This window comes from Schistocerca nitens, chromosome 4 (assembly GCF_023898315.1).
Source record: "Schistocerca nitens isolate TAMUIC-IGC-003100 chromosome 4, iqSchNite1.1, whole genome shotgun sequence".
Lineage (NCBI taxonomy): Eukaryota > Metazoa > Arthropoda > Insecta > Orthoptera > Acrididae > Schistocerca > Schistocerca nitens.
The window spans coordinates 19,092,050-19,119,562 of NC_064617.1; the positions used below are offsets into that span (position 1 = coordinate 19,092,050).

Below are 27,513 nucleotides of genomic sequence, written 5' to 3' on the forward strand. Positions count from 1 at the left end.
GGAACACCTGGAGGATAAGTTTGGGGAAGTAGCGGGGTTGTCTAAAATGAGGACTGGGTCCATCCTCCTCAAGACGTCCTCCCCAGCCCAGTCACGAGCGTTGCTCTTGTGTGATAAGCTGGGTGACGTCCCTGTTACCGTCACTCCCCACAGTAGCTTAAATATGGTCCAGGGGATTATTTACCATCATGACCTCTTGTTACAATCCGATGACGAGCTGAGAGCCGACTTGGAACGACGTGGTGTACATTTTGTCCGTCGTGTACATAGAGGACCCAATACTAACAGGGTGGCCACCGGTGCCTTTATCTTGGCCTTCGAGGGTGATGTCTTGCCCGAGAAGGTCAAGGTGATGGTTTACCATTGCGACGTCAAGCCATACGTCCCTCCCCCGATGCGGTGCTTCCAGTGCTGGAAGTTTGGGCATATGTCCTCCCGTTGCCCATCCAGCGCTACATGTCGAGATTCTCCATGTGCGCCTCCGCCTGTATGTGTCAACTGTGGGGAGCACCACTCTCCATGCTTGCCGGATTGCCCCGTTATTCATAAGGAGCGGAAGATCATGGAATTTAAGACCCTGGACCGGCTTACTTATCGAGAGGCAAAACTGAAATATGAAAGGTTGTATCCTGCTTCCATTCGAACATCTTATGGTGCAGCCACGTTATCGACGCCCACGCGAGCGACGGTTGTCGCCTCATCTGTGCCGCCTTCAGTGGGCCCTCGGGGCCGTGCATCTCTGTCTGCCCCCCTCGTGCCTGGGGGCAAGTCTTCCCCTGTTGCCCCCTTAGCAGTTGGGGGCAAACCCTCTTCTGTCGCTCCCCCCACGCTTACTTCGGGAGTGACATCTCCTCCAAAACTGGGGGGCTCGATCCCTCCCCCTCCCCTTCCTTCTCCGCCGGCGTTGCCTCTGCCGGCTCCTCTCTCGCGGAAGGGGTCCCTCGGGGCTCTCCCTTCCTCCGTTTCTTCCCCTACCCAGCCGGATGTCAGCCAGTGGCTTAAGGTTCCGCCACCTGCTGGTCGTAGGGCTTCTGCGTCGTCGTCAGCCTCCGACACTCCTTCAGAGAAGCTCTCCCAGCCCTCTCACCCTAAGGGCCGACGTGAGAAGAAGGAACGGAATGTGTCCAAGAAGAAGGACGTTCCGGCGGTTTCAGTACCGCCTGCTGTACATAGTCCTGGCTCCGGGGATGAGGTGGAGATCCTCGCCTCTGCCGCGGATCTCGCCCTCACGGAACCCTTGGGGGCCTTTCCTATGGACTCAGCTGACTCTCCCCCGGTGGTGGCAGTTGGCTCTGAGGCGCCGTCTGCCTCTTAGTCGCATTCACGCCCTCCCAGTCCCTTCCAGCTTCCGTTCTCCAGTGGAACTGTGGCGGTTATTTCCGCCACCTGCCTGAGCTCCGGATGCTTCCGGGTGTTTCCCCTGTTCTCTGCATTGCTCTGCAGGAAACTTGGTTTCTGGCAATGCGGACCCCCGCCCTTCGCGGTTATCGGGGATACTATAAGAACCGCGCTGCCTGTCAACGAGCGTCAGGTGGGGTTTGCCTTTTTGTTCACCACTCTGTCTGTAGCTCGCCAGTCCCCCTTCTGACGCCTTTAGAGGTAGTCGCTGCCAGGGTTGAGCTCTCACCGGCTATTACTGTTTGCTCTGTTTACATTCCTCCGGATGGGGAGCTCCCCCACCATGTCTTGGCTGCGCTGCTGGCTCAACTCCCGCCACCTTTGCTGCTTCTGGGCGATTTCAATGCCCACAACCCTCTCTGGGGTGGGACTGTCTCCGATGGCCGCGGTCGGGCCGTGGAGCATTTGTTGGCTCAGCTCGACCTTAGCCTCTTGAACACCGGCGCTCCAACGCATTTGAGTGTGGCCCATGGCTCGTTCTCGGCCATCGATCTCTCTCTTTGCAGCCCTGGGCTTGTCCCATCCCTCCACTGGAGAGTGCATCCTGACCTGTGTGGTAGTGACCATTTTCCCATTTATTTGTCACTGCCCCAGTGTCATTCTTCTGGGCGCCTGCCCCGCTGGGCTCTCCACAGGGCTGACTGGCCGGCTTTTACTTCCACTGCAACCATTGAGTCCCCCACAGGGTGACATTGATGAGGTGGTACGTGTCTTCACCACGTCCATCATTTCAGCGGCTGAGGCTGCCATCCCCCGTTCTTCTGGCCTCCCTCGGAGGAAGGCTGTCCCCTGGTGGTCGCCGGAGATTGCTGAGGCTATTCGCGACCATCGGCGGGCTCTCCAGCATCATAGGTGGCACCCGTCTCTAGAGAGCCTCGTCGCCTTTAAGAGGCTCCGTGCCTTGGCCCGTCGTCTTATTGCACGGCGTAAGCAGGAGTGCTGGGAGAGGTATGTCTCATCCTTGGGCTCCCATGTCTCCCCCTCGCTGGTGTGGTCTCGGATCCGGCGGATTTATGGATACCAGACCCCTATGGGTGTCCCTGGGCTCTCCTTTGACGGCGCTGTCTGCACGGACGCTGCCGCCATTGCTGAACGGCTTGCCGCGCACTTTGCTCAGAGCTCTGTGACTGCATCTTATCCCCCCGCCTTTCGCTCTCTAAAGGAGCGAGCCGAGCGGACGCCTTTCTCATTCCACACACGTCGTTCTGAAAAATACAATGCTCCTTTCAGCGAGAGGGAATTCCTCGCTGCCCTCGCCGATTGCCCTGATACAGCACCAGGATCAGACTGCATCCACGCGCAGATGCTGAAGCATCTCTTCAGGGACTGCGAGAGACACATTCTCGCGATATTTAACCGCATTTGGAGCGAAGGCGTGTTCCCGTCGCAATGGCGAGAGGGTGTTATTGTCCCCATCTTGAAGCCCGGTGCTGACCCACTGGCAGTGGACAGCTATCGTCCCATTACCCTCACCAACGTTTTGTGCAAATTGCTCGAACGTATGGTGGGGCGGCGTTTGTGTTGGGTCCTTGAGTCACGCGGTCTCCTCGCTCCATCACAGGGTGGCTTCCGTCGGGGCCGGTCTGCAGCGGACAATTTGGTGCGGCTGGAATCTGCTGTCTGTACAGCCTTTGCCCGACGTCAGCATCTCGTTGCTGTCTTTTTTGATTTGCGGAAGGCGTATGACACCACATGGAGGCATCACATCCTTGCTACGTTGCATGAGTGGGGTCTTCGTGGTCAGCTCCCGGCTTTTCTTCAAACCTTTTTATTGCACCGCTCTTTCCGGGTGCAAGTGGGTGCCGCCTCTAGTTCATCTTATATACAGGAAAATGGGGTCCCGCAGGGTTCGGTGTTGAGCGTCTCCTTATTTCTAGTGGCCATTAATGGTCTGGCTGCAGCCGTGGGGTCGTCGGTGTCTCCTTCTTTGTATGCCGACGACTTCTGCATCTCATTTGGCTCCACGACTACGGGAGTCGCCGAACGCAGGCTGCAAGTAGCCGTTCGCAAGGCAGCATCATGGGCTCTGACTCACGGTTTTCAGTTCTCTGCAGCCAAGACTCGAGTTATGCACTTCTGCAGGCGTCGGACGGTCCACCCTCATCCTGAACTTTACCTCGACGGGCACCTGCTTGAAGTGGTGGACACTTGCCGCTTCTTAGGACTCGTGTTTGATGCCCGGCTCACATGGGTTCCTCATATTACACAGCTGAAGCAAAAGTGCTGGCGGCACCTCAACGCCCTCCGCTGCCTCAGCCACACTTCTTGGGGTGCTGATGGCTGCATGCTGTTGCGATTGTACAGAGCCCTTGTGCAGTCCCGGCTTGATTATGGGAGCCTGGCCTATGGGTCTGCATCACCCTCAGTGTTGAAGTTGTTAGACCCCATACACCACTGTGGGGTTCGGCTCGCAACTGGCGCTTTCCGTATGAGCCCCGTGGATAGTCTACTGGTGGAGGCCGGGGTTCCCCCACTGCGGATTCGCCGCCATCGACTGCTCGCCGACTATGCTGTCCACGTGCATTGCTCGCCTGGCCATCCCAATCATCGCCTGCTTTTCCCTGCCGTGGTCCTCCATCTGCCCGAACGGCGACCTAGGTCTGGGCTTTCTATAGCTGTCCACGTCCAGTCCCTGCTGTCCGAACTGGGGTCATTCCCTCTTCTGCCTCCCTTCTGGGTCTGTGCACCTACGCCTCCCTGGTGTTTGCCCCAGCCGTCCGTCCGTCTGGACTTGGCACAGGGACCCAAGGACTCGGTTCCGCCTGTGGCCCTCCGTCGCCGTTTTCTTGCGCTCCTTGCCTCATTTCCGGGCTGTGAGACTGTCTACACTGATGGTTCCCTAGTTGATGGTCGCACTGCCTACGCTTTTGCTCACGATGCCCATGTTGATCAGCGCTCCTTGCCGGCTGGCTGCAGTATTTTTACTGCAGAGCTGGTGGCCATATTGCGCGCTCTTGAGCATATGAGTTCCTGCTCAGGTACATCCATCGTCATCTGTAGTGACTCCCTGAGCAGCCTCCAGGCCACCGACCGCTGCTATCCCTCTTCTCCTCTGGTGTCTTCTATTCGGGAGTCTGTTTCCACCATTACCCGCTCTGGTCGTTCGGTGGTATTTGTTTGGACGCCAGGTCACGTTGGCATCCCAGGGAACGAACGTGTTGACAGGCTGGCCAAAGGGGCGATTGACGCCCCAGCTTTGGAGATCGGCCTTACGGCTCGCGATCAGCAGCTGGTGTTGCGCCGTAAGGTGCTTGGGATGTGGTCTGTTGAGTGGCGTGGCATGACAGCCCCGAATAAACTGCGGGCTGTCAAGGAGACGACCGATGTGTGGCGCTCCTCCCTGCGGGCTTCTCGCAGGGACTCTGTTATCCTGTGTCGGCTCCGCATCGGCCATACATACCTGACGCACGGCCATCTTTTGCGTCAGGAGGATCCCCCCCTGTGTCGGTGTGGGTCCAGGCTGACGGTCGCCCACATTTTATTGGAGTGTCCCCGACTGCGCACCTTCTGGCAGTCTTTTAATCTCCCGGGCACTTTGCCTTTGGTTTTAAGCGACAATGCCTTCGTGGCTGATGACGTTTTAAATTTTATCCGTGGTTGTCCTTTTTATGGTTCCATTTAGGGAGGTCCTGCTCCTTTCCCTTTGTGTGTCTCTTGTCCTCGAGTCTCTCATATTTGGTTGCAGATTTTAGTGTGTAGTCGGTTGGTTGACTCTATCCCTTTTTTGTTGTCGTGGTCAGTCAACCAGTCTCCAGCCATCTTCTCTTCTTCTGTTTCTTTTTGTCTGGTGTTCATCTGTATTCTTCGTGTTTGTAGTGTTCGTTACCGCATTTGTGTTCTTTTAGGGCCTGGGGGGGAGTCTCCTTCCTCTTGGGGTTTTACCTGCTTCGTGCATTTATGTCTCGCCTGTTTTTGGAATGGGGGACTGATGACCTTAGCTGTTTAGTCCCCCTTAAACATCCCAACAACAACCACCACCACCACCACCACAGCAATCTGCGAGCTGATTAATAATTTTTCGAGTGTCACGAGGAAGAATGCTGCCCGCAAAGCCTGTAACTCTTCAGGGTGTCGTAGGAGGTGGCCCCAGCGTGTGGACAGTCGCTTCTTCCTCACTTATTTCTTTATTTAAACGCCACACAACAATCGGATCTACATCTACATCTACATGGATACTCTGCAAATCAAAAAGTGCCTGGCAGAGGGTTCATCGAACCACCTTCACAATTCTCTATTATTCCAGTCTCGTATAGCGTGCGGAAAGAATGAATAGCTATATCTTTCCGTACGAGCTCTGATTTCTCTTATTTTATCGTGGTGATCGTTCCTCCCTGTGTAGGTCGGTGTCAACAAAATATTTTCGCATTAGGAGGAGAAAGTTGGTGATTGGAATTTCGTGAGAAGATTCCGTCGCAACGAAAAACGCCTTTCTCTTAATGATTTCCAGCCCAAATCCTGTATCATTTCTGTGACCCTCTCTCCCATATTTCGCGATAATACAAAACGTGCTGCCCTTCTTTGAACTATTTCGATGTACTCGGTCAGTCCTATCTGGTGAGGATCGTACACCGCACAGCGCTATTCTAAAAGAGGACGGACAAGCGTAGTTTAGGCAGTCTCCTTAGTAGGTCTGTTACATTTTCTAAGTGTCCTGCCAATAAAACGCAGCCTTTGGTTAGCCTTCCTCACAACATTTTCTATGTGTTCTTTCCAATTTAAGTTGTTCGTAATTGTAATACCTAAGTATTTAGTTGAATTTACGGCTTTTAGATTAGACTGATTTATCGTGTAGCCGAGGTTTGAGTTCCTTTTAGTACTCATGTGGATGACCTCACACTTGTCGTTATTTAGAGTCAACTGCCACTTTTCACACCATTCAGATGTTTTTTCTAAATCCTTTCGCAGTTCGTTTTGATCTTCTGATGACTTTATTAGTCGATAAACGACATCGTTTATGCAGATAAGGAACAGCAAAGGGCCTATAACACTACCTTGGGGATCGCCTGATATCACTTCTGTTTTACTCTATGACTTTCCGTCAATTACTACGAACTGTGACCTCTCTGACAGGAAACCGCATATCCAGTCACATAACTGAGACGATATTCCATAAGCACGCAATTTTACTACGAGCCGCTCGTGTGGTACAGAGTCAAAAGCCTTCCGGAAATCCAGGAATACGGAATCGATCTGAAATCCCTTGTCAATACCACCCAGCACTTCATGTGAATATGTGAATAAAGAGCTCGTTGTGTTTCACAGGAACGATGTTTTCTAAACCCATGTTGACTGTGTGTCAATAGACCGTTAGCTTCGAGGTAATTCATAATGTTCGAACACAATATATGTTCCACAATCCTGCTGCATATCGACGTTAACGATATGGACCTGTAATTTAGTGGATTACTCCTACTACCTTTCTTGAATATTGGCGTGACCTGTGCCACTTTCGAGTCTTTCGGTACAGATCACTCGTCGAGCGAACGGTTGTATATGACTGTTAAATATGGAGCTAATGTATCAACGTAATCCAAAAGGAACCTAATTGGTATACAGTCTGGACCAGAAGACTTGCTTTTATTAAGTGATTTGAGTTGCTTCACTACTCCGAGGATATTTACTTCTACGTTACTCATGATGGCCGCTGTTCTGGAATATTTCCTTCGTCTTCTTTTGTGAAGGCATTTCGGAAGGCTGTGTTTAGTAAATCTGCTTTGGCAGCACTGTCTTCGATAGTAACCCCATTGCCATCGCCCAGAGAAGGCATTGATTGTTTCTTGCCGCTAACATACTTCATATACGACCAGAATCTCTTTGGATTTTCTGCCAGGTTTCAAGACAAAGTTTCGTTGTGGAAATTGTTATAGGCGTCTCGCATTGGACCCGAGCTTCTGTAAAGGATGGCCAATCTTGGGGATTTTGCATCTGTTTAAATTTGGCATGTTTGTTTCGTTGTTTCTGCAACAGTGTTCTATCCCGTTTTGTGTACCAAGGAGGATCATCTCCGTCGTTTGTTAATTTGGTATAAACCTCTTAATTGCTACTTTGAATTTAAGCCCCATCTTGTCTACACTTGTATTCATAATTTGGAATAAGTGGAGATTGTCTCTCAGGATGGCGTCAAGTGAATTTTTATCGGTTTCTTTAATAGGTATATTTTTTGATTATTTTTCAGGGTTTTGGGGATTACAATACTCACTCTCGCTACGACAACCCTGTGTTCACTAATCCCTATATCGGTTTTGATGCTGGTTATTCACTCAGGATTACTTGTTGCTAAGAGGTCAACTTTGTTTCCACAACCGTTTACTATTCGCGTAGGCTCATGAACCAACTGCTCGAAATAATATTCAGAGAATGTGCTTAGTAAAATTTCGGATCATATTTTATGCGTACCTCCGGAATTAAACACATATTTTCGCCATTATATCGAGGGTAAATTAGTCACCACCAACTATTATCGTTGAGAGTTGGGTACGTCTTTGAAATCAAACTCAAGTTTTCTTTGAACCTTTCAGCAACTGCATCATCTGCACTGGGAGGTCGGTAAAAGGATGCAATTATTATTTTATTCCGGTTGCCAACAATGACCTCTGCCCATACTAACTCAGAGGAAGTATCTACTTCAATTACGCGACAAGTTAAACTACTTCTAACAGCAACAAACACGCCACCACCAACCGTGTTTAGCCTATCTTTTCGGAACACAGTTAGGTTCTTCGCAAAAATTTCGGCTGAGCTTATATCCGGCTTTAGCCAGCTTTCAGTGCCTATAACGATTTGAGCATCAGTGCTTTCTATTAGCGCTTGGAGCTCTGGTACTTTCCCAACACAGCTACGACAATTTACAACTGTTATGCCAATGGTTCCTGTGTCTACGTTTTTCCTGTGTTCAGCCTGCACCCTTTGTGACTGAAGCCCTTCTTGTGTTTTCCCGAGACCCTCTAACCTAAAAAACCGCCCAGTCCATGCGACACAGCCTCTGCTACCCGTGTAGCCGCCTCCTGCGTATAGTGAACACCTGACCTATTCAGCGGAACCCGAAACCCAACCACCCTTTGGCGCAAGTCGAGGAATCTGCAGCCTATACGGTCGCAGACCCGTCTGAGCCTCTGATTCAGACCCTCCACTGGGCTCTGTACCAGAGGTCCGCAATCGGTCCTGTCGACTATGCTGCAAATGGTCAGCTCTGCTTTCATCTTGCAAGCAAGACTGGCAGCCTTTACCACTTCTGTTAGCCGCTTGAAACCAGAGAGAATCTCTTCTGATCCAAAGTGCTACACATCATTGGTACCGACGTGAGCAACCACCCTGTGCTCTTCATGACACCTGGGAGGACCCTTTCCACATCTGTAATGACTCCACCCGGCATGCACACGGAGAGCACATTGGTTTTCTTACCCTTCTTGTCAACCAAGTCCCTAAGGGGCCGCATAACGCGCTTAACGTTGGAGCTCCCAACTATCAATAGTCCCACCCTCTGCAATTGCTCGGATCTTACAGGCTGAGTGGTTTCCTCTGAAACAGGACAGGCGACAGCATCCGGCTCAGGGATAGTGTCAGCCACAGACAGCATCTGGAACCTGTTTGTCAGACAAACCGGAGAGGCCTTACGTGCGGCCGCCTGGGAAGTCTTTCGCCACCTGCTGCGTCCAGGGGCGACCTCCCACTCGATTGCAGGTGTGGGGTCAGCCTCAGTGCGGGCAGTAACTGGGTTGGCCACCGGTGAGGACCGATCGGAGGGCTCTGACGCGCTGGACGTCCGTTGGATCCCCACGGCCGGCCCACAACACTGGTGCCCATCCACTGCAGCCTCAAGCTGTGTAACCGAAGCCATCAGAACCGCCGGCCGGAGTGGCCGTGTGGTTCTAGGCACTACAGTCTGGAACCGAGCGACCGCTACGGTCGCAGGTTCGAATCCTGTCTCGGGCATGGATGTGTGTGATGTCCTTAGGTTAGTTAGGTTTAACTAGTTCTAAGTTCTAGGCGACTGATGACCTCAGAAGTTAAGTCGCATAGTGCTCAGAACCATTTGAACCATTTTTGAACCATCACAGCCCGAAGCTGAGAGCGAAGTGTCACCAACTCGGCTCGCATCTGCACACAACAATCGCAATCCCTATCCATACCAAAAACCGTGGAAAACTAAACTACGCAGGTAAACGGACTACCGGCACGTGCTGCGCAACTCTAATGTAGACCCTGACGAAAACGCAGGAACTGTGTCTAATAATACGCAGATATTCAAGAACCGAACTACCGAAGCAATCAGGTGAAACTAAATAATTTGCCCCTAATAAGGAACCTGTAATATATCACAAAATCGGTTTACTTTCTCACGGAAACTAAAACGCGAGAACTGTGGCTATTACATTTTAAATTTACACGCAGAAACTCAAGAAACTAAACTTTTAAAACACACAGATGATATAATAAAATTCGCTCCTGGTTAGGAACTCGTAAATGTCACAAAAGCGGTTTACTTATCTGTTGGTGCGACTGTCGCGGTCACCTACTGCTGCCTGACTTCTTTTTTACGCAAACATAGTTCCACAACTGTTGAATCGTCGTCGCTGGCACCAGTGAGACAAAGAGCACTGTAGCACGAAGAGTTCCGAATGATGCCGATATGAAACGATCAGTATTTTTCACTCGTCACCGATTTATTTTTCTCATTATGTACAGAAATAATGATATTTTCGTGTTCCAAGCATTACTAAATTACCAAAGGCCAGGAACTATCGCGAAATAAATCCAAAAACATCCGAAATGGACTCTTTCAGTGTCTTAAGCTATTGTTTGTTCATGAAGAAACATCTTTAAATTTGAGAGAAACTGCAGCTTACTTCGCTGGCAACAGGAAATACAAGCAGATATTTCATGCCCGAGAAGCATGTATTTCTGTTGTCGTCTGTTCTTCTCGTTATAAGCACTTCCCTTGACACGTAAAAATGTTTGTATGGAGTCTAATGATTCGACCATTCTTAGACTATTGGACTTTCTGATGCACAAAGATTTTTGTAAATGTAATTACTTTTGCTTCAAACGCGAATATGTTGAAGATTACTTGCGTTTGTGACTCAGATGCAGCAACAATTGTGCAATTGGTTTCTTCGCTGCTGCGAAACAAGTTTATTGGTTTTTAACGTTTTATTATGTCGTCTTTGCGGTTTTCCCTTCAGGTACACGTGTGGTGGTTTATTTGCTACGTTAAATAATGTAGGTATTGCCTTTCATACCGGTTTACTATGCTCCACTGGTCGTGGCGTTACAATTACTGTATTGCTGTCTTTCCAATGGTAATGGAAAACGCTCAGTTGTAGAGTAAGGGAAGCTGTTGTATCGTAACTATAGTGAAGCCGGCGAAACGCTATCTATCAAGATGTCTCAAGCGCAAACTTTGAGCGGTCCGGTTATGTTACATGAATACATGGTATGATGGGCGAAGGTGCCCCACACCTTCCCTTGCCCTTCGTTACTATTGTGCTCATTATGCCGCTCCGAGCGCTTCCCTCCCAAGAAAACTTGTACTTCATGCCCGCTGCGTTAAGATTACGGGTGCTGCCGACCTCAGCGATGTAGCAGCCGTAGAGTGATCGCCTCATTGTTTCGTATTGAGTGTGAACTTCAGTGAGAAACAACAGAATGAGTGACGAAGCCACCCCCGGTCTCCTGAATGCGCTTTCACCGAACCTTGATACTCCCGTGCGCAGTTTGTTTCATATCCGCTGCAGTTCATCAGCGAGCATGCAGACCAGTGAACACTTCCCTCCCGCACCCCTCTTCTTCGTCTTCTTCTTCTTCTTCTTCTTCTACCTCCTCCTCCTCCTGTTTTCCCCGTACTTCTAACACGCTGAAGCTCAAATTGACATCGACAAATACTATATTAGCCCCATTTTTAAAAGACTTATTTTTTATATATCAAAGCAATTTTTCAGAGAATAAGACATTGAAAGAAGGAATTTTTTTGTGAATAATATGCAAATTTTCGGACGTATTGGCATTTAACATTACATTTTTCGGGTAATCAATCAGATCTTACTAGAATATAATTTTTGTGATAAGCCAGCAGTAGTGGTTACAGACAACGCTGCAGCTATGTAAACAACTGCTGGAATCTTAAAGATTCCACATTCAGCGTGTTTTGCCCACTGTACCACCTAAATAGTACGAGACCAAAATTTTATGGGAAATGAAAGCTATTGTCACTTTCTTTCATAACTCTATACTAACCAGTAACAAACAGGGCAATGCTAAAAAAAGAGCAAACAAAGAGAACTGAAACTGATACAAGAGGTACTGACTCGATGGAACTGCTCAAACTCTGTGCTCAAAAGAATTCTGGAAGTAACAAGTGAGCTTGTGATTGCTATGAATGAAAGTTCAAAAGCAACACTTTCCTCCACAGCAGAAAATTACTGAGCTGTGCAAGAGATAATAAGTCTTTTGAACCTTTTCAAGTAGCAACAACAACAATTTCAGGGGAGTCAGACCTCACTGCTCCATAATTATATCTCTTATTCGGTTTCTTTTGCAAAGTTGTCAGACTTTGAAAGCAACTTAACAATTAATGGAGCACTAAGTGTTCTGGTTTCCTTGATTAAATCAGTCAGCCGAAGACTGGAACCATTCAACACACGGTATTTTAATATGCTTGGGACATAATTAGATTCTAGGTTTAAAAAGCTTGGTTCCAGGGCATTTCAAGAGCCAGACAACGCTGCACAATTATTTCAGAAAGAGTATACTGTAATCATCGCATCAACACAAAGAAATAATATCTGAAACAGATGCACCCATGAGCAGTTCTAACACGTCTCCTGATACGTATACCAGTTTGAAATCGGATGATATCTCTCTCTCTCTCTTCTTTTTTTTTTTTTCTCTCTCTCTCTCTCTCTACGTCGATAACGTGGCACTAGTCGAGGATTCCACAATTGTAGTATGTCAGTATTTAGAAAAACCTGTAATAGACAAGCAAGCCTGCGTATTAGAATAACGAGCAAAATCTAAAAGTACATTGTATGTAACGGCCACACTAAATATTTGTGCTGTCCAGAGACTTCACTTCCTGATGAGAGAGTTTTCCCCAAGACAGGAGAAATAATGAATGAGAGACGGGAGTAAAGAAAGTATTTAGTACCTTACTTCTTATAAAACAAAGTTTGTATACCTTGTAATTTTGTGTTTTATGAAAATACTGAAGGACAGTTGTAAAATATCTCACTTTTTATAAAACAAAATTTGTGTGTTCTGTATTATTTAAAAGAATAAGAAATTCTTAGAAAGTTACTTTTCATTTGAAATAGCTGCACGAAACTGTCGCTAGTTATTCGACATACCTACAGATTTTAAAAACGCTATTGATGATGTAGTATGTGTCAACTATCGATATTTAAGAAACCATACTCTAATGTACTCGGCTGGCTATCTAGACTTAAGAAAAGAAAGAAAAAAGAAAGAGGTCTCTAGTTCCTGTACTGCGTCCTCTGGTATCTCACCTCGTTCGTCAGTCTGTCTACTGTGCCACAGAGAGGATTTTGCACTCGCATCTGTTGCCACAAGGAGATACACACCTAGCTGATATAGAGCTTCCTCCACGAGTTTATCTGTGTGAAGTACGATGGGATGAGAATGCTACGTGTATGTGCTTACTACATCCATTTCGTCGGCGCGTTCTTCACGTATGTTGTGTCCAGTTACCTGGATACTGACGTGGCTAGTAATAATACAGTTAATTAGAACACTACGGATAAGTAATACATTATTAATTACAATAAAACTTGGCTTTGCTCGCCTGGCTAGGCTGTAGCTATGAAATTGGAAACGTCGACTTGCGGTTCAGAACGCGCTAAATGAGCCACGATTACAGAGTGTCGAACTGATACAAGTTCAGAACGGGTGTACCGTGGCTTCACTACAGTCACAGTTGAGATACGGCTGAGACTTGGGAGGAAGTCTCTTCACTGCCCTACGGTTGACGCGGGCTGTGTCACGGCGAGTAGGCAGCACGACGTCGTTACTACTTGCTGGGAGTGGTCCTCCCAGCCTCGCATTGCCGCCTTGCGGTACAGCTCTGCAGAGGTCGATACTTGCGGCGCCGCTCCTGCTACTGTGATCACGTGTTCGTCACACAGCTGTGCCACCTTAGTCGCAGTGCATTTCCTATTTTGATCACAGTAGATGTTAAAACATCTGCAGATAACTGTGGGAGCCTATTAGTTCTAAAGTATAATTCTTGCAAACAGATTATATGAACGCTGACCTCGTCAATTAGTTTTCGTATCTCAGTGCCAGACAGTTTACATTGTGGAACACTTATCTGTTGTAACTTCCCTTTAATGTGTTTCACTTCGGAAAGGGGAGGGCTGGGTCAAAGAAAACGCGTCCATAGGCTTTTACAAAATCCGAGTATAAATTCCCAATGTCGAATGGTTCATTTCTTCTTGTGAACACAGATTGAGATCTTTGAACGGAAAACCATGAGAAAGATCTTTGGACTTATCTCTGAAGAGAACACCCTGAGACGTAGAAAGAGCCACGAATTGTGTGACCTGATGAAACAACGGAACAGAGTACAGGAGGTGAAAGCGCAGAGAGCAAGCCTGGCGTGGCACGTCGCCAGCAGGCCGGACACGTTCTGGCCCGAAGCTGTGCTTACGGGAGAACCTGGCGGTGTCCGTCCAATTGTAACACCGGCGAAACGGTGGGAGAGAGAACTGCAGAACCGTCCTCGGCAGCTGGGTGTCCTGGAGAGCTGGATACAAAGTGCACTCGATCGCCTCTTGTGGAAGAACATTGTGAGGTCGGCACGTGATCTTCTGAATCTGTGATCGCCGGTATGTACACTCCTGGAAATGGAAAAAAGAACACATTGACACCGGTGTGTCAGACCCACCATACTTGCTCCGGACACTGCGAGAGGGCTGTACAAGCAATGATCACACGCACGGCACAGCGGACACACCAGGAACCGCGGTGTTGGCCGTCGAATGGCGCTAGCTGCGTAGCATTTGTGCACCGCCGCCGTCAGTGTCAGCCAGTTTGCCGTGGCATACGGAGCTCCATCGCAGTCTTTAACACTGGTATCATGCCGCGACAGCGTGGACGTGAACCGTATGTGCAGTTGACGGACTTTGAGCGAGGGCGTATAGTGGGCATGCGGGAGGCCGGGTGGACGTACCGCCGAATTGCTCAACACGTGGGACGTGAGGTCTCCACAGTACATCGATGTTGTCGCCAGTGGTCGGCGGAAGGTGCACGTGCCCGTCGACCTGGGACCGGACCGCAGCGACGCACGGATGCACGCCAAGACCGTAGGATCCTACGCAGTGCCGTAGGGGACCGCACCGCCACTTCCCAGCAAATTAGGGACACTGTTGCTCCTGGGGTATCGGCGAGGACCATTCGCAACCGTCTCCATGAAGCTGGGCTACGGTCCCGCACACCGTTAGGCCGTCTTCCGCTCACGCCCCAACATCGTGCAGCCCGCCTCCAGTGGTGTCGCGACAGGCGTGAATGGAGGGACGAATGGAGACGTGTCGTCTTCAGCGATGAGAGTCGCTTCTGCCTTGGTGCCAATGATGGTCGTATGCGTGTTTGGCGCCGTGCAGGTGAGCGCCACAATCAGGACTGCATACGACCGAGGCACACAGGGCCAACACCCGGCATCATGGTGTGGGGAGCGATCTCCTACACTGGCCGTACACCACTGGTGATCGTCGAGGGGACACTGAATAGTGCACGGTACATCCAAACCGTCATCGAACCCATCGTTCTACCATTCCTAGACCGGCAAGGGAACTTGCTGTTCCAACAGGACAATGCACGTCCGCATGTATCCCGTGCCACCCAACGTGCTCTAGAAGGTGTAAGTCAACTACCCTGGCCAGCAAGATCTCCGGATCTGTCCCCCATTGAGCATGTTTGGGACTGGATGAAGCGTCGTCTCACGCGGTCTGCACGTCCAGCACGAACGCTGGTCCAACTGAGGCGCCAGGTGGAAATGGCATGGCAAGCCGTTCCACAGGACTACATCCAGCATCTCTACGATCGTCTCCATGGGAGAATAGCAGCCTGCATTGCTGCGAAAGGTGGATATACACTGTACTAGTGCCGACATTGTGCACGCTCTGTTGCCTGTGTCTATGTGCCTGTGGTTCTGTCAGTGTGATCATGTGATGTATCTGACCCCAGGAATGTGTCAATAAAGTTTCCCCTTCCTGGGACAATGAATTCACGGTGTTCTTATTTCAATTTCCAGTGGTGTACGTTTGTATCACAAAGGCGTGAAAATACTGTAGAAACATTTGATTTTATCCATACTGGATGAGAGGTCGTGGTTGTGAATGTCAATGTTAAAAAATATATCGGCTCAACCACTTGTTTATAGTGTAAAACACTAAGATTGACGCGTTTCGGAAGTCAAGCTTCCATCATCAGAATTTTATTGTGCCTGGTGCATGTTCCATTTTAACGAGATTTAATAGGTTCTTTCACTTTTTATTATTCTGATGATGGAAGCTTCTCTTCCGAAACGCGTCAATCTTAGTGTTTTACACTATAAACAAGTGGTTGAGCCGATATATTTTTTAACACTGTAGAATCAGTTTTGTAGCGTCCAGTCAGGGTGTCTGAGGTGCAACACTTCCAATTTTCATCAGTATATTGTGGGGGGAGGGCGGGGAGGTTATAGAGCAGAAAAGCTCATATTATTCTGGAACAAACACGTAGTTCCATTCGATACCTGCATCTCGTTTGCTGATAACTTCACTATGAAACACTGTTTGCTATGTTATGAACCATAGTGACTATTTGTCAAAGTCAGACTAGATTATCGATGTCCGTAGCGTATCGACAAGTACCTGAAGTGAAACTGATGCCGGACTCTAGTAAGCAACGCTAGCCACAGAGCACGGAGGCGAGCTGGCTCGCCGTCTCCGTGTTGTGTTCAAACGGGAGCCCCACTGAACCCTCCCTCCCACTGCCAGGCCGTACTCGTCGTGCTTCTGGTTACGCCCGTTTGCTGTCGCAGCAGCTGCCGTCGGCTTGCGTGTAGGATGACGACGCCACCTGTTGCAGTGGCCTAATCAGTTACCTAGCGGAAGATCACCGTCACAGATATTCTGACGCTGCGCAGTTCAGCATTGCACACTCAGCGATTTTGAGCCGACTGTTAAGAACAAGAGAACTGTGACTCTTGTTTATTTTTAATTTTTAATATAATAACAACTACAATAATATGCACCTATTTCAGTCTCAGGTCAGATACAAATTCTTCAAGTCGAGCAGTAATTTGTGGAGAATGGAGGGCTCGTGCGTTGCTGCAGAGTCCGCAAAATGAAGCGGCCCTCGTCGCCCACTCACTCTCCTCCTCCCTCCCTCCCTCCCTACCTCCCCCCCTCTCCCCCTCCCCCCGCCCTCCCTCCCTCCCCCTCCCTCCCTCCCTCTCCCTGTCACCGCCCCTTCCAGGCTCCACTCGTCGGCCGCCCTCGTACACCTCCCATCATTTTGTCACCCATACCTGCAAATTTCCGTTTCGCTTTCTTAACCTGCGGCATTACGTTACTAACTTCCGCCGAACTCGAGTTTCATTAGTTCTTCTACGTTCCATTAGAGTCAGCAGTAGCATCCTCTCTGTACAGTTCTGATCGCCCCTTTTACGAATTCAGCTAATATCAAAATTCGTAAGCATAAATTAAGATGCGTGAAAAAAGTTGAATATATCATTTGTTACGTGAGCAATACTAAAGACTAATATCTTTATTCTTAGAAGAATTTTAAAAAATCGTTCACAGAATAAGAGTGGCTTAGAAAAAGCTATTTTAGATGGGACTTAAAATTGCTTTTCTCTCTTTCAGACATTTTATGTTATTGGTCAAAAGCAGATAGACGTTTGTGGCTTGCTACTGAAGTTATTTCTCAGCCATCGGCAGCCTTAGTGATCAGTACCAAAGGTCACTTCTTCGAGAGTGTTGTTACCCCCACACCACTAATTTCCTCAAATTGTGATGGTTTATTTATTACGAATTTCATTAGAAAGTGCGGTTTCCGGTTCCTTGTCTCCACATATGATGTTTTTTCAGTTTCCTGCCATCAGAAATGAAGCTCCCATTTTGCAACCACCACATGTGCTGTTTCCAGTTCCTCAACACCACATATGGAGTTTCCAGTTTCTGGCACAAAACATGAATTTCCAGATTTCTGTCACCAGGCATGTAGCTTCCAGTTTCCTGCTACCAGCCACGGATTTTACAACGTCCTGACGCCAAAAATGCTGTTTCCTATTTATTGGCACCAGATATTCAGTTTCCAGTGTCCTGCCAGCGATATGTAGTTACCAGTTCATTACCATCAGACATTTAGATTCCAGTTTCCTGTCGCCAGATACAGAGTTTCTAATTCAGTGTCTCCAGAGACGCAGTTTGCAATTTCATGTGAGCGGACGTGCAGTTTCCAGTTTCTTGCCGCCAGACATGCAGTTTCCACTTTATTGGCACGAAATATGAAGTCCTGTTTACTGCCGCCAAACACATAGTTTCCAGTTTGTTGCCACTAGACATGAAGTTCAGAGCTTCCTACCTCCATAAATGCAGTTTCCAATTTCCCGATACGGCCAGGTGACGCTGTCCCACCGCTATACCTCTATTTCGGCTGCCCCAGCCTTATGCAGCGCATTTTTGTGCTCTCGGTCTTCGGTTGGCATCGTTTTTCTACCGAAGTGCATAATACTGCTGAAGGAAATACACTACTGGCCATTAAAATTGCTACACCACGAAGATGACGTGCTATAGACGCAAAATTTAACCGACACGAAAAAGATGCTGTGATATGCAAATGATTAGCTTTTCAGAGCATTCACACACGGTTGGCGCCGGTGGCGACACCAACAACGTTTTGACATGAGGAAAGTTTCCAACCAATTTCTCATACACAAACAGCAGTTGAGCGGCGTTTCTTGGTGAAACGTCGTTGTGATGCCTCGTGTAAGGAGGAGAAACGCGTACCATCACGTTTCCGACTTTGATAAAGGTCGGATTGTAGCCTATCGCGATTGCGGTTTATCGTATCGCGACATTGCTGCTCGCGTTGGTCGAGATCCAACGACTGTTAGCAGAATATGGAATAGGTGGGTTCAGGAGAGTAATACGGAACGCCGTGCTGGATCCCAACGGCCTCGTCTCACTAGCATTCGAGATGACAGGCACCTTATCCGCATGGCTGTAACGGATCGAGCAGCCACGTCTCGATCCCTGAGTCAACAGATGGGAACGTTTGCAAGACAACAACCATCTGCACGAACAGTTCGACGACGTTTGCAGCAGCATGGACTATCAGCACGGAGACCATGGCTGCGGTTACCCTTGACGCTGCATCACAGACAGGAGCGCCTGCGATGGTGTACTCAACGACGAACCTGGGTGCACGAATGGCAAAACGTCATTTTTTCGGATGAATCCTGGTTCTGTTTAAAGCATCATGATGGTCGCATCCGTGGATGGCGACATCGCGGTGAACGCCCATTGGAAGCGTGTATTCGTCATCGCCATACTGGCGTATCACCCGGCGTGATGGTATGGGGTGCCATTGGTTACACGTCTCGGTCACCTCTTGTTGGCATTGACAGCACATTGAACAGTGGACGTTACATTTCAGATTTGTTATAACCCGTGACTCTACCGTTCATTCGATCCCTGCGAAACCCTACATTTCGGCAGGATAATGCAGGACTGCATGTTGCAGGTCCTGTACGGGCCTTTCTGGATACAGAAAATGTTCGACTGCTGCCCTGGCCAGCACATTCTCCTGATCTCTCACCAATTGAAAACGTCTGGTCAATGGTGGCCGAGCAACTGACTCGCCACAATACGCCAGACACTACTCTCGATGAACTGTGGTATCGTGTTGAAGCTGCATGGGCAGCTGTAGCTGTACACGCCATCCAAGCTCTGTTTGACTGAATGGCCAGGCGCATCAAGGCTGTTATCACCGCCAGATGTGGTTGCTCTGGCTACTGATTTCTCAGGATCTATGCACTCAAACTGCGTGAAAATGTAATGACGTGTCAGTTCTAGTATAATATATTTGTCCAATGAATACCCGTTTACCATCTGCATTTCTTCTCGGTGTAGTAATTTTAATGGCCGGCAGTGTATAGCACGAAGTGGCTAGAGGCTGAGTGAGGTGCCCCCGCTGTGCCGCCAGGAGCTGCGCAAGCAGTGCCAGGACTTCGCGACGGCGCTGCTCGACCACACGCGCAGCAGCTACGAGCTGGAGGTGCTGCTCAACCACGACCCCACGGGCCCCGCCTTCGAGCACGGCGAGCGCATGCACCTCAACCGCCTCAAGCTCGCCATCAAGCTGCGACAGAAGAAGGTAAGCTGCTCGCCCGCTGTCGTCTCGCACGGCTTAAGATAAGAAGGACTCACTTTTCTCCGTTTGTTTTCTGTATTGGAAAAAAGTGAGCACTTAACCACCTCATTTTCGTAGCATCTAACTTATGCAATGTAGTAGTATACTCTTATATACTACTCGAATTACGAACACGAATAAATTTGGCGTTTGTGCTACACAGGAATACGCAACATATATTGTCCGTGAGAGAAAAACGGCTCTTTTAAATTCGCTTCACAACAGTTAACACTACCCTTTCAGTTATTGGAAACGTTTGAAACTTGATGGTAAGTTAGTTGAAATGAGTGGAATTAGTGGTATGAACTGTCCTTTTCCTTTCCGGATAGTATTTCCCCTCTGTGGGATCGTCTACAAGGTTTTTTGCGATAATGTAAGGGGAACGTGAAGCGAATTCAGTAATTCCGTTGGCAAGTGTGCGGTTTCGTCTCGGTTCATCGTCGTGTAAATGGATTTAAATATTTCTTCATCATTGGATATGAGATCTTTCTGGTATCATGTTCTGTATTCGCTGATTTGTTTGCTGAACTATATGATTTTTACGGTTGCGTACCTCAGTTACCAAAAACGGAAAACCTAATAGGATTACTTTGTAGTCCGTCTGTCTGTGTGGGTGTCTGCTAGGACGCCTTTTCCTCTCGAGTGGGTACGGGTGTCAAGTTGAAATTTATTTCACATACTAAGGTCTACGGTCCCCCGGCATTGTGGAAAACTTAAACTTGTAAGTTAAAGCAGTCAAAAAATGCGGTTACCCCCGTTATATATTCCTGTAGTAGTAAACCCACTCACAAAAAAACCTGCACGGTGCTTCTCCTTTAACTTCAATCGTGAAATTCGACAAGAGGCAATGTTCCGTCGTATAAGTTAACGGAAAAAAAACAAAAATTGTTAATTAATAATTCTAATTAACATTTTTTTCGTATTGCTTGCCCGTCTGTCTGTCTCTCTGTTGAGATCTCTTTCTCCCAGGAACGGGTGGAAGTCCAAGTTCAAATTTATGTCAAATACAAACGTCTGCGATCCCTTCGTCATGTAAATAATTTAATCTTCCCAGCCAACGGCGTCAGAAGACACGACGATGTTGGTGACATATTCTGATACCAGCAAACATTCGTCAGAATCTATAGATGTTCTTTCGGACATGTCTGAATAAACAGACAGAATCTTTTGAACCAGCAGCCGTCATGAATTAAGACCCGAAGGAATGGCAACCATTGGCTGCTAGCGGCCATTTATAGTATCAGTGGGGAAAGTTGAAAATTCTTGCCGCACCCGGATTCGAACCCGGGTCTCCTGCTTACTGGGCAGAAGCTGTGACCATCGAGCCATCCGGACATAGCGATGCTTGCAACTGCACAGTGTAACCGTGCACGCCTCCCGTCAGGCCCAAAGTCTCGACTACTAACCTACTGCCACATGCCCATTATGCTCATTACTCGAGGCATTTCGCCAATTTCCGTAAGAATTTGAGCCTGTTATACATCCCCACTGAAGAGGTCATTGGCCGTCTGGCCTTAATTATATGTATATATGGTGTTTCATCTTTCAGACATGTCCGAAAGAGCAAACGTCATTCTTTGATCCAGAAGGCGTTATGAATTAAGACACAAAGAAATTACAGACATATTCCCCCACTGACTGCAATCAATGCCCGCTCGCAACCAGTGTCTGTAATGCCTTTGTGTCCTTTGTGTCTCACAGATGAACTATCTACGTACACGACGTGCCTGGTGGTTTAGCGATGCCTGTATCTCCTAGAGGTCGCGCCCCCAGGGGCTCAGCTTTCATTTGCTGAGTACGGGCTTGGCGACCCCGGGGTCCTGAGCTGGGGACTGGTCGGCGCCGCCGGTCTCCTGTCACCGTAACCCCCGGACATGCTTCAGCGACCACCGTATGGCGCGGCGGTGGAATGTTGTGTGCTGCGGGGAATGGTAATCTCGGCTTGACTGCCTGGATTGCGAGGAAGGCCAACCTCTATAAAAACCCCTCAATCTTCCGGTGTGCTCCGCGCCTAAGAGATGCATGGCTGTTGAGGTGGAACAGTCGCCAGCGGGCAACCTCTGGGGCACCTGCCACACCCCAGTTGTATAAGGCTTATCCAGGCATGCGGGGCTCTGTCTGAATGGACGTAAGTTTCCCTAGCTGCTCGTGGGACGACCATGGATACCACGAATTCTTCCTCTTTTCCTCCTTCTAATCTTTCGCTGGCCAGTGGGATGGGTGGACCGCTGGTAGGCACTACCGCCCAATCCAACAAGAGGGCTCGGTTAGCCAGTCCTCCTGACTCAGGCGTCAGCAAACGTACAGCAGTTCAGAGTAACAGAGCACATACTGACAATCAGAATGTGTTTTTAATAATAAAAAGGAAAGAGGGTTCCTTTGAAAAGGTTTCGCCATTCTATATCCAAAAGGGTCTAGAAGGAATAGCTGGCACTTTAAAATCAGTGAAGCGTTTACGGAATGGGACACTGCTTGTTGAAACATCAACCGCTCAGCAAGCAGTTAACCTTCAAACAGCTAAAAGCTTGGGGGAATACACGATCGATACAGAGCTTCACAGCACCCTGAACTCCAGTAAGGGTGTTGTTACCTGTAGGGATCTTGTTGACATTCCTGTAGAAGAATTAAAGAGTGAGTGGGCTCAGGAGGGAATTGTTGACGTTCAGAACATCATGAAAAGGGTGGATGGGACCCTGGTGAAATCTGACTCCTTCATTCTTACTTTCAATACCCCCAAACTCCCAGAACACGTCAAGGCAGGATTTCTTCGACTAAACGTTCGGTCGTATGTCCCAAACCCAATGCGCTGTTTTAAGTGCCAGCGTTTTGGGTATACAACTCTAGGGTGTAAAGGAGAAGCGATGTGTGGCAACTGCAGTAAGGCTGCCCATGACGGAATTAACTGTTCGTCGCCTGTCAGATGTATAAACTGTTCTGAAAGCCACCCTGTTTGGAGTAGGGACTGTAGAATCTTCCTAGAGGAACGTAAAATACAAGAAATAAAAACAACTAAGCGTATCCCCTACAGTGAAGCCACCCAAATTCGTTACGTCTTTTGCTTCCATTGTTCAGAAGTCGCCTCCAAAAGTCGATGCATCTACACAGACGGAGGTTGTTAGTGTTGGCACGAACACCTGCACGTGTCAGTGCACTTGCACGGCAGCAAGTGTATCAGAGCCTGTAGCCCCTCCTCGAACAGCAGAGAAAGGTACAGTAGCTAACATTGAAGAGCCCCAGGCATCTCCGATTGCTGAGGCTGTTCCAAAGCCCAGCGTGGTCATAAACACCCCTGCTCCAGTTCTAGCAAAGCCGCCTAAACAAAGGAAAGCACACATCAAGCAGCACCAACAGATTAAATCGGCTGGTAAACCCTCGGATCATGTTAATGTGATCCCACTAGACGCTTCATCAGACTCTTCCCCAGAGCTGATGGAGTCTGAGAATATGGGGCAATCATCTCGCCCCAAGACTGAGCCTCCACCTGCTGCAGTCTCCCCACCTTGGCGGAAAGAGGGGCAGAAAATACAACCACCGTGATGGCTCCCATATTGCAATGGAACCTGCAAGGGTTCAGGACACATGTGGAGGAACTACGTCTATTGATTCAGGATAGACCTATGTGTGTATGTCTGCAAGAGACAAATTTCAGTGAAACATACACCCCTGAGCTACGTGGTTATCTCCTCCACCAAAAGGACGACCTGAGTGGACAGAGAGCTCGAGGAGGAGTAGGTATCTTCGTCAACACCGACTACCACTCCTCGCCTCTCTCCCTCACGACGAACTTACAGGCAGTTGCAATATTAGTACATGTGCGTCATATGCTAACAGTATGTTCGCTTTACCTGCCCCCACATGATGTGCTCGACGAAGAGGCTCTCAGTGATCTTCTTACACAGCTCCCCCACCCCTTCATCCTCTGTGGTGATTTTAATGCACACAATGTGCTTTGGGGCTCTGTGAGTACTTGCCCCAGGGGTAGAGCAATCGAGAGGCTTCTTCTGTCTTCTAGTGCCTATTTGCTAAATACAGGTCAAAGCACGCATTTTTGCATTGCAACTGGGTCGTTCTCTGCCATTGATCTATCGCTTTGCTCTCCAGCCATCGCCCACACTGCTGCATGGGACGTGGTTGATGACTTACACGGCAGCGATCACTTCCCCATCTGGATTCACCTGCCACATGCAGTGGAACCGGAAAGGAAACCGCCTCGATGGGTGCTCCGTAGAGCCAACTGGGCACTGTATAGTCAACTAGCCCAGTTTGAACATCGGGTCAGTGTCCAGGAATGGGTGGATCATATTACTGAAGTGATCCACCACGCCAGTGAAGCGTCCACCCCACAGTCCATGGGACAACCGAAGCGGCAGCCTGTCCCTTGGTGGAGCGACGAATGCCGCTCTGCAATCAGGGCTAGGCGGGCAGCTCTGCGTAGGTTCAAATGCCGGCCAACTGTAGAGAACCTTGCAGCCTTTCGGGTGGCGAGGGCAAAGTGTCGTCGGGTTATACGAGAGAGCAAGAAGAGGTCGTGACAGCAGTTCCTGAACACCATTAATCGTTCTACACGAAGTTCCATTGTATGGGAGACCATAAGGAGGGTTTCTGGGAGAGGTGGGAGGTGCCCTATGGCTGCTATAATGTGGAATGGTACTCTCCAAACAACCCCAAAAGATATTGCCCAGTCTATGGCGGCTCATTTTGCAGCTATTACTGCAACCGCCAGTCAGAATCCAGCTTTCCAGCCCCACAGAGTGGCTGCTGAGAGGAGCAGTTTTGACTTCCGCTCACCCAATACAGAAGAGTACAACTGCCCATTTTCCATGTGGGAACTGGATTCTGCATTGTGTGGGGCTCGTGATACATCCCCTGGTCAGGATAGAATCCACTATAGCATGCTGCGGCACCTCACAGGGAGAAATAAAGAAATCCTCCTCCGACTTTTTAATCTAGTTTGGATGTCTGGTCACTTCCCCGACTCGTGGCGTGAAGCAATTTTAATTCCTCTTTTAAAACCTGGGAAAGACCGCACGTGCCCGGGTAGTTACCGTAGTGTTGCCCTCACTAGCTGCGTGGGGAAGACCTTGGAGCGGATGGTCAACCGCCGCCTTGTCTGGATGTTAGAATCCAGACAACTCCTTAGTCGCTTTCAGTGTGGGTTCAGGAGGTATCGCTCCACCTTTGATAACCTGGCCCTCCTGGAGGCGGCTATACAACAGGCTTTCCTGCGCCAGCATCACATGTTGGGAATATTTTTTGACATTGAAAAGGCATACGACACTACTTGGAGGCATCTTATCATCAGGCAGCTCCACGAATGGGGTTTTCGTGGATGTCGTCCCAATTTTATTCGGTCCTTCCTGTCGCCACGTTATTTTCGGTACCGAGTCGGAGACGTACTGTCTAGTCGCTTTGAACAAGAGAACGGTGTCCCTCAAGGTAGTGTTTTAAGTGTGACGGTCTTTCCTATTGCTATTAACAGTATTACGTCTGTTGTGAAAAGTCCTGTGCAGTGTTCCTTGTTTGTGGACGATTTCTCTGTTTTTTGCTCTTCTTCAAGCCTTGCAACGACGACTCGTCAATTGCAACTCACTCTGCGACGTTTGGATGAATGGGCACAGAAGAGTGGTTTTAAGTTTTCAACTGATAAGTCGGTGTGTGTTCTTTTTAACCGTTCTCGTTCCATTTTTGACTTGCCTGAGTTGAGGATGAGGGACACCGTTCTGAATTTTAAAGACACGGTGCAGTTTCTGGGCCTCACTTTTGATTCTAAGCTTACGTGGCTGTCACACATTAAGGAACTGAAAAAACGGTCTCTTAAGGCGCTGTCTATTTTAAAATGTCTTAGTCACCACACATGGGGAGCAGACAGGACTTGTCTGCTCCGGTTTTAAAGAGCCTTCGTGCGGTCACGTCTTGATTATGGATGCACGGTGTATGGGTCTGCAAGACCCACTTATTTGAAGCTGTTGGATGTGGTGCACCATGAGGGGATTCGGTTGGCCACTGGGGCGTTCAGAACCAGCCCCATACCGAGCCTCTGTGCAGAGGCAGGTGAACCGCCACTTCACCTCCGGCGGCGTCTACTAATGGTGCGCCAGGCCTATCAAACCTTATCCACACCATACACACCTGCATACCACACTGTTGCTCGGCCTCCACTGGAAAGGCTTTTTCGCAACCGGCAACGAGCAACAAGGCCCTATGGGATTCGTGCAAAGGATTGCCTTTTAGAGATGGGTGTGGCCGGTTTTAATGTTTCACGTCGAGGTTGGAGCAGATATCCACCTTGGCTCCTCCAAAGACCCACACTGGTTTTAGATTTGGCAAATTTTAAGAAAGACAGTACATCAGATTTTACTTTCAAATCTTTGTTTTTTAACATTTTAGACAGGCATCATGATTTTACAGTAGTCTACACAGATGGATCCCAACAGGGGGATCTTCTTGGCTGCTCAGTCGTGTTCCCCGACCGTGTCATCAGGATTCGCCTTCCCCAGGAATACACTGTTTTTTCCGCAGAACTTCACGCGGTCCTGAAGGCATTGGAGCAGATACGGTTTACTCAGGGCAAACACTTCCTAATTTGCTCTGACTCACTGAGCGCATTACAGTCACTGCAGAACCTGTACCCAGCGGAGAAGTTGGAACAGCTGATTTACGACCAACTGTACATCCTCCAACGACAGGGCAAGCAAGTGTCCTTTTGCTGGGTGCCAGGGCATGTGGGCATACGAGGAAATGAACAAGCTGACAGAGCTGCCAAGGACGCCTGCAGGTTACCGGATGTGACACAATGTTCTATTCCTTTGCAAGGTGTCGTTTCTGTGCTGCGGCGGAAGTACATGCAATTGTGGGAGGAGGAATGGCTGGCGGTGAGGGAAAATAAGCTGCGGTTGGTGAAACCCACCGTCCAGCCGTGGTGTTCCTGCTGCCGGTCACCTAGGCGTGACGAAGTGACCCTTACACGTCTTCGCATAGGGCACTGTCCTCTTACCCATGCCTTCTTACTACGGCGAGAGGAACCCCCTCTGTGTGATGCCTGTGGCGTACGAATCACTGTACGACACATTTTAGTTGAGTGTGATTTATATCGTTTTGTCAGGGCGGAAGTTAATATTAGTGGGGATCTGCCCTCGATTTTAGCCGATGACGAGGCGAGTGTCAAGAAAGTTTTAAGGTACTGTGATGTTTCTGGGCTTCAGCGTAGAATTTTAGGTTGGAATTTTTAGTGTGTTGCCGAGTGGCTTACCACTCCTTTTTTATTCTTGTAATAGGCCAGTTCCAAACATGTGAGATGTCTTTCATTTTACCCCTTCCCCTCCGTTCTCTTGCAGTTCTCCTCATTATGTACTGCTTTCCTCTTTGCTACTGTTGACGTGCACACTGACTATGTAGACTGTCACCTTTAGTTTTAATCCTATTTCTGCACTTGCTGCATTTTAGTGACACTCTTCCGTTGTTGTTTCCGTTCGGGCGCTAAAGACTACACTGTTGAGCGCCCATAACACCATATCCATCCATCCATCCTTCCTAGAGGTCGGGGGATCGAATATCGATCGGACAACAGATTTTTCAGTAGGCTTCACCTACCAACGATGTGAAGCTTCGTTGGAAACAACACGTGGTTCGGATTCCACGTTAAAGTGGAGGTCCCTTTCCCCACTTACAGGTCAGGGACATGCAATTCGCAGAAGCGGCGTCCAG

General features: G+C 48.8%; 1 protein-coding gene across 1 annotated transcript in view; it reads left to right on the plus strand.

Annotated features, from left to right (window-relative positions):
* Positions 1–27,513, plus strand: part of LOC126251374 (transient receptor potential-gamma protein-like) — a 586,511-nt gene that overhangs the window by 139,379 nt on the left and 419,619 nt on the right. The window contains exon 4 of the mRNA XM_049951758.1: positions 19,603–19,773. Within this exon, the coding sequence (XP_049807715.1) occupies positions 19,603–19,773 (171 nt within the window). The remainder of the gene's footprint in view (positions 1–19,602; positions 19,774–27,513) is intronic.